This window comes from Leptosomus discolor, chromosome 7 (assembly GCF_034619465.1).
Source record: "Leptosomus discolor isolate bLepDis1 chromosome 7, bLepDis1.hap2, whole genome shotgun sequence".
NCBI classification, from domain to species: domain Eukaryota; kingdom Metazoa; phylum Chordata; class Aves; order Leptosomiformes; family Leptosomidae; genus Leptosomus; species Leptosomus discolor.
Genome location: NC_141397.1, coordinates 20,829,225 through 20,840,333, shown reverse-complemented (window position 1 = coordinate 20,840,333; position 11,109 = coordinate 20,829,225). Strand labels below are relative to the sequence as shown.

Here is an 11,109-nt window from a genome sequence, read left to right as displayed (position 1 = left end):
AGAAGACTGATCAGTTGCCTGCAAAATAATTCTTTTCATATGTTACCTTGTGTAACTGATCCTAATTCCTATAGTATTCAAATTGTCTGAAAAGGAAAAAAAAGATGCCTGCAAATGCTGCTTGCTGGGCTATCTGACACTACCAGAAGGATGAGAGAAGGGTTAGACAACAAACCCCTAAACATCCTATGGCAGCTACTATTTTCCTCCCTTTGGAAAAGAGCCCAAGGGATTTATGCAAGGCATGAAAGAAGAAGGAAAAACAGATTAGGAGGCTTTGATGGTCATTCTTCAAGGCGGGGAAGCTGGTTGGTCTTACCATGCATTGCTCCAGAAAAAGGATCATCAACCAGGCTGCCTGAGGTAATGAGATGGAAGACGTGTGGAAAGCATGAGCTGGTCAGAGCACATAGACACAAATTTCTCCTTATCAAGGCGAGAGGATCCCACACATTGGGACTCTTCCCTTAGTGAAAAACAAGAATTTTGAGCCAGCGGTAAAACTAGCCCTAGATAACAAGGGGCTAGTCAGCTGGCTTGCTAGATAACTGAAAGGAAGAGATGGATTGCAGGCAGCTGAGATCTGTCAGGGGACTCGATGTCTCCTGGGCCAACAAGAACCTGAGATCTCAAAAATTGCTTTTGCTACAAGAACGGAGATGTTTGATTTTTCTTCTCCTTTCCAAGAAGAAGGATTATTTACTTACGTGAACAAAATTTTCTTTTTCTAAAGAAAATAAGAGATCAAACTGCCAAGCTGTCCTGTCTTAGAGACAAGATTCTGTGAATCTCATGTAAAAAACAACCTAGTTCTCCAAAAAAGGCAAACTTGTTTCTCATGTACATCTGACTTAAGGGGAGGGAGCCATTGATTTTGAAAGAGGAGGGAAACTACTGCCAGCTGGCAGCAGCTGTGGTAAAACAGCTATTAGACACAGAGAACAGCATTTTGGAAATCTAGATATTAAACACTTTCAGAATTAAAAGCATTGTACACTCTGTAGTAAGCAAACCCAGCTCCAATTTATTGCTTCACAAAATCGCTCCCAAACAGACAGCTAAGGTGCCCTCCCTTAAGTACCATTTCCCAGTCACAAATGTAGAAAAAGAACAGAAACAGAGTACAGTATGGCAGCCCCATTCTGTCACTTGCAAGAAAACCCAAAGGTGAAAGACCAATGGCTTCATCAACTCACCCATCCCCATTCAAGAGTTTGGGTCAGTAGCAGTAACCCATGAGACACTTTGACCATTCCTCAGCTAAGGGTGGCACTGTCACCTTTAGCACTGAGTTGCTCAGCATTATGATAGCCCTGAGGCTGCAGAGCCTCACAAGAGTCCACTCTGTTCAAAGTCAGTGTTCACAATAGACTCCCTCTGGGTGAGCCAAAAGCACCAGGAAATCCAAGTTCATGAAGGTTCCTTAAAAGTCTGTTGAGGAACACTTGGCCAGCAGTCCACACAAATTTAGTAGAGATATTTTATCTTGTTGTAGACAAATACAGAGAAGAACAAAATTTGCGGTGAGTACACTCTTCTACAAAGAGTGGCCCAAGGTGACAAAGTTAAATGCACCACGACTTTTACAGACATAAAATGGGCAACAGCAGAGTTTAGGTAAGCCAGCAGAGTGTGAAAGCTCAGCTAAGTCCCACCCTTCTGCAGTGCATTGCATTTATTATTTTTAATCAGAAGATGTCCTCAGGATTTTTTCTTTCCCTCAAGAGCAACCATGAAAATCTAATAATCTAAAATGAATGCACTTGTCTAACCTGTGGTAACAAGGGAAAGGGACCAATGCTTATTTACATATGAGAAGCCACACTATGAGAATAAAACAGTTACATCTGTTCCAAGAACTAAAAGCAGAAGTGGAATATTTGAGAATGATCGATTTTATTCACATGTTGGATTATTCCAAAAAAAAAAAAAAAAACCCCAAAAGCCAAAAATGACTCTATGGTAGGAAATCCTCCAAATCAATATAAAGTAAGTTCTAGTAAGTCTATGCCATTTGAGAGCTAAATGCTTTTTTGTGTTTTCTACAAGCAGGATAAATGCAAGCAAATGCATCAAAACATTTTGACATTAGTGTCTCACATCCAATGTTATTTCATGAAAATCTCTGAGGTACCATTTTATTTAATTTGGTACATTTAGAAAGTGCACATTTTGGTGTTTATGGAAGAAAGTCAAGTTTCAGTACTTTCAGCCTTTTAAACATTACGCTGTTGGCTAACAGAAGTTTCTCAGTACTCAACATGTTATATCAGATCAACTGAGAAGTAGTTTTAATTTTATTTTCATTATTAAGTTACTAAATAATAACTTCACAATCAAGTATTTCTTTCAACTGAAACATGGGAGCCAAGTGGCTATGTAAAGCTTTCTCTTTCAATCCCTTATCACCCTGAGAGTTGTAACTGAAGAATTAAAGTAATTTAAGTGTCTCTGCACTAGGAAGACTCTATACACAAGAATCCACATTCTTCTTGTGTTTCAAATCTATTTGTATTACCTCCACAGCACCCATATCAAAGCTGGCCACACATTTTCTGCTCTTTGTCATAGCACCACTTCAGAATGTAATTCTGACGTTCTCCACTATATTGAATAAGGTCACATGCACCTGGAAAAGGGAAATAAGAGACGGATTTAATGAAAGATAGATCTACCCTTCTCAGCATTGTAGTTTCAGGGAAAAGTAACATTCAATGCAAACGGGCAGATGAAACTGAACGCTAGCCAGTGTGCAACGTCTTACAAAGATTCACTAAGTATTCAGGCACAAACCCACAGTTCTGGCATGGTTTGAAGCCCCTCTTTGTGTTATTGATTTAACCAGAAAGAATGTCTGAAACAACTACATTTTCAGTGGCATAAACAGAAGGAATGCTAAAAGGTCTTTAGTCTTCTAATATTTTTACTAAAATTATTGTAAAATTATTATACCTGGTCTATAGGGACTAGGTAAATACACCTTTTCAGAATGCCCCTCTTCTTTATTACAACTTGTTATACTGGTATCCATCAGTAAAATTTTATAAATGAACATACATAGATGGTTAAATTATCCATGATAGCCTCTTAGCCAAATCCTAGAGTAATACAGATTTAAATTGCATAAATTAGCCCAAATGTAGGTGAGAATAGTATACTTTGTAGCAATCTGGCATTCAGCAAGTACAGATCTAATTAACTTTCACCAGCGTAAATTCAGAGTTACTCAAATGTAGTCAGAAGAGCAGTTCCAGATTTTGGTATCTGTATGACAATGAAGGGGAAGCACTGAGAAGTAAAGCAAAATACTGACAAAACTACCCAACCTAAAGATTTAAAATGACATAACCTTCTACTCACAATCGACTGAAAAACAAAAAACCCCCAAGCAATAGATCAGTACAAAGAATATCTCTCAAAAGGCAAGTTCTGGAACTGTGCTACATGTTTTCAGAAGTAAACTGTTGGGTCACTAATTACAAGTCAGCATTGGGAATGGCAGTTCACATGTCTCCCACAAGCAGCTAAGGTCACTGCTCACAACATCAGAGCAACAACCTTGACCACTTCCTCACAGGAAATATTTGTAAATGTGGTGGTTTGGCCCTGGCCAGATGCCAGGTACCCACCAAAGCCACTCTATCACTCTCACCCCCTCAGCTGGACAGGGGAGAGAAAATATAACAACAGGCACATGGGTGAGATAAAGACAGTTTAATGAAGCAAATAGCTGCGCACGGGAGCAAAAGCAAAACAGAAGATCTGATTCTCTCCTTCCCATCAGCAGGTGATGCCCAGCCACTGTCTGGGAAGCGGGGCTCCGGTACGCGTAGTGGTTGCTCTGGACGACAAATGCGAAACGAATGTCCCCCACTTCTTCCTGTTTTCCCCAGCTTATATTGCTGAGCAGACGTCATGTGGTATGGAACATCCCTTTGGTCAGTCTGGGTCAGCTGTCCTGGCTATAGCCCCTCCCAAGATTTTACCCACCCCCAGCCTACTGGGGAAATGTTGGGGAAACAGCCTTGGTGCTGTGTGAGCCCTGCTCAGCAGTAGCCGAAACACTGGTGTGTTATCTGGCTGCCACTGCACAGCACGGTGAGGGCTGCATCTCAGGCAGACCCATTACAGTAACGTATAAACAGTAACATATCATCACACTACTGAATTACGTGTGTGACCACAGAGTTCATGAACTGATTAATAGCAGCACTGACTCAACACTGTACACATGCAGATTGGTGATGGTACCAGTTCCATCTGTGGTGAGCAAGTCTGTCATCCACTGTGGATGTATGGCATTCCCAGAGGTATTTCAGATCTTAATCAAAGAGCCGATATTAGAACAGTTTTGCAAACGCATTGCTCCACTCTCATCAGGGATGGGGCTACCAGCTGTTGCCAGAACCATTATTGAGTGGAAAGGGATGAAACCCAAAAGAATGGCAGCTATAGCAATGAGCTACCACACCCAAAGCTGTGCCTACACCATTGCATTTTTTTCATGGAAATTCTCTCCATTTGCAGTCTAAACAATAAAAACACTCAAGAGCATTAAAAAAATGTAGGTGACAAGTTATCTCACAATCAGCTTCCCGTACCTACTGTAACAAATGGCAAATCTGCAAAGAAAAATGCATCATTAGGAAGTAAAGTAAAAAAACATTAAGAATATATATTTTGATAGGATACCTCTGCCGAGGGATCCTGTTCTTACTACAGGAACAGACTGTAGCAGAGACATAGTTAGTTCCTTCATGTTGAGCTAAGTTAGCAGCAGGAGTAACTCAGCAATTATAGTGCAACTTGGGGATTTAAAATGATCAGCTGTTTTAGTAAATAGAATTAGAACTTTATATTATAGTTTTATAGAAAGTTACAAATCAAAGCTAAAGTCATAATGACACCTGCAGATCAGCCTTTAATTACAAACCGTTACTGTATAGATTTGGATTGAATACAAACATGGTGAAAAAATGCCTTGGAAAATGTAATTAATGGAAATACTTCATACTGTGTAAATATTCAGCTGAGCCCTTCACCATTTAGAGTCTTTTTACTAAATTAAAAAATATTTTCATATTCTAAAATCACATCATAATCATTATAGGCAGCTCTAGTTTCTACTATTGCCTCTAAGTTTTCCTCATTCTCCTCCTGAGCTTCTCCATACTCTTGTGGCTTTTCTCCTTCAGCATCTTCCTCTGTGAAATACTCATTCTCCTCTAACGATATCTCATTTCTGGCATTGTTTATACAGATTCTGTGGTGGTCTCTCTAATATTCTCCAAGACTTTATTTTCAGTTCTTTCAATGTCTTCTAAACCACGACTGTAACCAGTTTCATCAGTTCCAGGAAAAGGCATCCTTCCAAGAAGAGACAAAAATAATAAAGTAAGTATTTAAGCACCAGTATGGCCTTGAAAAATGCATCTAGTTCATTCCCTCTGAATTCCAGGAAAAATTTTTTGATCCTGATCCTGTTCCTATTAAAGCTACTTTGAATAAGACTACTAAACCAACAGAAGACTTATGTTCAGATACACACTCAAAAAGTTCAATAGGCAATTCCAAACCTTTCAATCATAGACACTTGCTGTTGTGTGTCTTCCTGATCTAAATTTTCACACTCTTCTTGAACTTCAGGTGAAGGATAACTGTTCATCTCTTCTGTGGGGAAAGCACAGATACTCACGTGTGAGTTTTAAAGTCCTCCAAAATCCAGTATGTTTAATAAATGATGTGATTTTTTTTGTTGTGAACTGGAGTTTGCATCTTTCAATAAGTAACATACCTTATCTAGAGTGACTGGCACTATGTCCAGGAAAATGAAAATTATGTTAGAGATCAGCTAGATGAGAATGACTCCTGAACCAACCTTTTATACTTTTGTCTTGTTCTGTAACACACTATTATGTGTTACACACACAAAAACTTTGACATCTCTAAGCACATGCTTCTGATGAGGATTTTAAATCAACTTCCTTCTTGATATTCTCATTTGTATTTAAAAGCACCTAAGACCTGCTAATCCACATGAATGTGTCATGAAAAGTGAAGAAGTTCTTTCTTTGCTCTGCAGAGGAGTAATTACTGCAAAAAAGAGACGTCAATGCCAAATCTGCTAAAAGTTTAAACTTGTATCTCACCTAAAGACTAAATAGCCTCAGTAAATCTGGACCTGCCAATGGTCAGAGGAGAAATGCAGGCCTAAATCAGGAATATAACTGTGTTCTCTTAGCTGAGGAATGGTCTTTCTTTAGTGAAAGCAGAGTCAAAGAAGCCACACAAAATAATACAAACTTAAAGCAAAAAAAAATACTTAAGACTTTGGCCTAAGGCACCATTAGAATATAATGCTGTTCTGTCATTACTGGCACTTCCACTAGTGTCCAGCATCTGCAGCAAACTAAAGATGAAAGACTGGCTTGCTAAATTATGACTAGAAACTGAATGACAGCACATAAACACTGACTACCTTTTTTCTACACAGCATTTCTCTTTCTTTCCATAACTTAAGCAAATGCCATTGTGTGCTACTTACGTTGTAGAAGGTTTAGAAATGCCCGGCTAAACCGCTGAGCATATACCATCTCAGATGTTGAAACCCTGTCCAGTGTCAGTAAGTGCTGGTCTGTGGGGGAGCTTGACAACTCCATCAGCTGATTGTCACTCACATCATTGCCAAGTGCAAGAGTAAACAAGGTGAATCCTTGGCACTTGGCTCTGAGTGAAACCTCTCTCAGCTTCTCTCTGTCCCATGTGCTTGTTTTGCTTCCAACTATTGCAAATATGACCCTGTGTTTTCTTTGTCTGGGGGCTTTAAAGAACACATTTTCAACAGTCCACTGCAGGGCAGAAGCAATGGCTGATGGCCCTTCCAGTTGGTGAACAGACTCTTGGATATGTTTCTTCATCAAATCTTTATTGCTGTATGTGACTAGATCAAACTCCAAAGCTACAGGTGTCTGGTTTCTGTCAGGCAGGAAGCCCCTGGGAGCCTGTTGCACCAGTGCCACTCTGATGCCTCCATATGATTCATTTGGCTGTGAGGAAATGACAAACTGATCTAGCATGTTGCTCACAAAGTCTTTGGCTCTCTGAAACTTTTCACTGCTGATGCTGTGAGAGCTGTCCATGATGTAAGTGATATCCATATCCATCAGAATAGGGGGAGAAAAGGGCACCTCACAGTTGGTACTTGGTTTGCATTTATCTAGAGGAAGAGCCAATAGGCAGCAAATTATTTAGTAATACAACAAAAGCAATAGTTTAGAAAAAAAATTCACACAGTCCTATTAATCTATTTTATTTTTCTTAAATTTTGATTTAAAGAAAATCAATCTGGCAGCTTGAAACCTTGCTATTCTAGCAAGGAACAACAGATTTCTCTTGCTGAACAAGGCTTTGAGACACCACGGGAAATTATTCAGGCATGAACAGCAAAAAATGTTCATAAGGTAAAACTTAACAGATAATAGTTCCCTTGAGAAATTTTCTTCCGTCAAAATCTAAACATTGTAAAGGACACTGGAACAAACTCTGCTTTTCATCTCAGGCCATTGTTCAGAATTCTGAAATATTATCATTTAGTAGCTTCCCTCTCCCCCCTCATGTAGAATTTACCGTAAATGAGCCTGGTTTCCCAGATCTTAATGCTATTTTAAGTGCATTTCTGTTGAAAAGGAAATGCCAAACACAATAATTCATTTCATATGGCTGAGACAGCAACTAATGAAAAAGCTTTTGCAATTTTGAGATTCTAATTCTTACCACCCACTGAAGGGGAAATTAAAATTTTAACTCCTTAGCAGGGGTAATCTGTAACCAAGGAATGATCTGGCACAGAAGGCAAGAAGGTCCAGTTGCAGAAGGAGTTAAACTGGCTGGAAGCAGGAATGCCAGAGAGATAACAACTCCCTGTAAGGGACTAATGTTTCTCTTGGTGACAGGCAAGAAACAGCCACAGCATTGTCTTGTAGCCATCCTGGAACTCAAGCACTCAGGGGCCACCTTTGAGCAGCAGAGCTGGGCTGAGTAACCCCAACATTCTGTGATTCTGCGTGCTGGTCCAAGTGTATATAACGCATCTTAATGCATCTTTGCAGAGTCCTTGTAGAACCACTTACAGCAGCAGGGCTCTGAGCAATGCACTGCTCATTAAATTATCTTTTGTTCATATTTAAGCACAAAGGTATTTAAGGGGTAGAATAAAAATTCCCCAACACCACACTGCAAAATAAAACCTATAGGATTTGTTATTGAAAGGGTAAAAGACCAATACCACACCTGGAATTTGTAAAATGTCTTACCAAAGCAAAGCGTACAATATGTGATGACCTCCAAATTTTCATCCTGTTGTCTTTCCCAAACAAACAATTGGAATCTTCTAGTATCATCAACCTATGTTTTAAAGCAGACACAAAAGTAACATTAAAAAGATAGGTAAAGCACAGGTAAAAGATATTGTTTTGGTTTTTTGGTTGGGTGGTTTTTTGCCAGTGAAGGGCTGTAATTTTTTTTTCTTTTCTTAGTAAGGGTGCTACAGAGCAAAGGGCAGCATCTCCTATCTCAGCTCTTTCTGGGACAAAGAGAAATCCTCCACAGTTAAGATGTTTTCTTGGGAGACAAAAATCCAGCATTAGAAAATTCTAGCACTAGAACAACCTATGTGTTGCCTGTAACCAGCTGGAAAAAGACAACCTTCTCCACTAGAAGATTTAACCACAGAAATGCTTGACGAACCCTGAAGAAACTCCAACAACATCCTACAAGTTCACTGACCACTCAAACCCATCCAAAGATGATTCAAGTAAAAAAAAAAAGTTTTCCTTGTGGACCAAGATAAATAAAAATGGCTGTAAAATACCATAATACTGCAGGAAACTAACCATATATAAGCTAAAAGAGCGAGGAAAGAAATAATTACTTCTTCGCCTTAAACTTAAGCTTAACTTCTGATTAATGTCTGTATAGGATGTGGTAGACAAGCCTCTTCAAAGGAATTGGAATTGGCAATGACTGTTTAAGTGATCTCCAAATGGAGGCTTCTAAAGCAAACTAACCAGAGCCAGTAAGGATCTGGGGCTACAGGCTGGTAGTCTCAACTGCAAGGGCAGAAGTCCATCTGAAAGAAAAAGGGAGGTTGTATTTTCTTGGGTGGTGGTGGTGGTGAGGTTGGTTGCCTTCCCATCACTGTAACCATAAAGGAGAGCTGGGCAGTGAAGTTTTTGCCTTTCCTCCTGCTAAGCAGCTTCCACTCTGAAAACTGATTTATGGAAAGTTGGCACCTTTGTAAACACCAGATGTCTTCATATGCATTCGGATTTGTAATCTGCTTACAAAATACTGATGGTTGCTCCTGTTTATCCTGTGGAGCAACCCAGTGAATAAACTATAAGCTCCCTTCTCATATGCCAGATGAGTTTCTTCTTTCTGCTAAATTAACATCCAGCCAGTAAATATGTGAATTGACTAACAGATACGAGGCTGCATGAGAATAAACACGAAGATTAAAGGGCTGACTTAGATGCTATTAGATCAGAACTTAGACTCCAAGTTTTGCACTTTTTGTCACATGTAAGTAAATATAGTTTCCTTCTACAAGGATAATTTTGAAGAAACAGCAGCTGGAAGGAATTTTATTTCAAAGAAGTTTAAACTGATCACAGATGATACAAAAATAAATTTAGAAGAGACAAAACATGAAATCCATATTATGAAACCTTAAAGAAACAGAATTGTTTTACTTTGGTACCTGGTAAAATGGATTGCTTATTTTCATTTACTGTCTTTTTATATGATGTCATATTTTGAAACAAAAGTTGTCAATTTTCTCCCGTACTAATGGCAATACAGCTATCAAGAGGGGTTTTGCTTAATTTAATTTTCTTTCGAAAACAAAAAGAGTACTTGAAGGCTTCTGCTACTACTTTTTCTAGGAACTAAGGCCACCTTTTGTTAATTAAATGGTTAGTACGTGTCATAACTTCAGAAGAAAAATGGCATAGTTAACTCACTCAAATTGAGTGTTTTGAAATTCTGTGATTTGGCTCAAACACACAAGTCATAAATAATTCATGTGCAGAAAGAGGTCAGATGATGATCATTATGGTCAAGTGCATCAGTATTTCTCTGTTAAAATAGTAAACTTTAATATATCCCTTTCCAGTAACGGATTGGACAGTTTCTGCAGAACTTACTGGCTTGAGAGCATGCTTTACTCAAATACTAGTAGATACTAAGTGCATGGATCACTGACTGAATTTTCTGTAGTCTGAGAATACTTACTGAGAAGGCATGTCTGACATTTGGCACTTCACTGAAGGCAATAACCACTGGAGTGACATCCAAGGCACTCAACTCCAGTACAGCTGTGCCAATGGCAACATCATCCTGTGATGGACCATTGGCAAAAAATAGGGCAACTTTTCTCGTGAGGATGCCCTGACGAACACGTTTGAAGACATTTCTTGCAACAAATCTCATGGCTGCCCCAATATTACGTTTTCCAGTGGATCTCTCTAGTGGTATTCTCTGGACTGCTTGTAGCAGCAAGTTGCTTTTTTGGAATTCTGAGAAACGGATGAGATAGCGCGTATTGGTATTGAAAGAAACAACGGAGACACGAGCACCTCTTGGGCAATTGCTTTCACTAATCTTAATGGTCTTCAGCAATAACATAACAATGTTCCTCATTCTTTCAAATGCAGCTGGCGTAACATCTTCAGACATATCAAAGGCAAACACCACTTCAGTTGAATAAACTGGACATGTGTCTGTATATTGAAATAAAAAGTTTGTGTGAGAGCCTTTCCACAACTTAAACATTGTTAGTTTTTCAAGTTTATATAAGAATAGACATGCAGAGGCCAGATGGGCTTACCTGATGAGCAAGCTGGAATGAAGAGACGGAGAGCAAATAAATTATTTTGGACTCATATCCATTAAAATAGTGACATTTGCTTTCACTAAAGAGCCTGATTGAAAGCTCAGACAACTGACACAATCTGTCAGCAAGAGACAACACTCCCCTTCCACAGTCAAAACAGTGCAATTTTACTGGACAAGAATTAAAGAAATTGTTACAGGTTCTGCTGAACATACAAG

General features: G+C 39.1%; 1 protein-coding gene across 1 annotated transcript; it reads right to left on the bottom strand.

Moving 5' to 3' along the window:
- Positions 1-2,456: 2,456 nt before the first annotated feature.
- On the bottom strand, positions 2,457-10,830 carry LOC104354155 (collagen alpha-4(VI) chain-like). The gene is given in 7 exon segments (XM_009960977.2): positions 2,457-2,628; positions 5,096-5,234; positions 5,237-5,367; positions 5,577-5,670; positions 6,545-7,216; positions 8,313-8,403; positions 10,291-10,830. Coding segments are annotated over 7 exon segments (1,839 nt in total).
- Between the last annotated feature and the right edge of the window lie 279 nt (positions 10,831-11,109).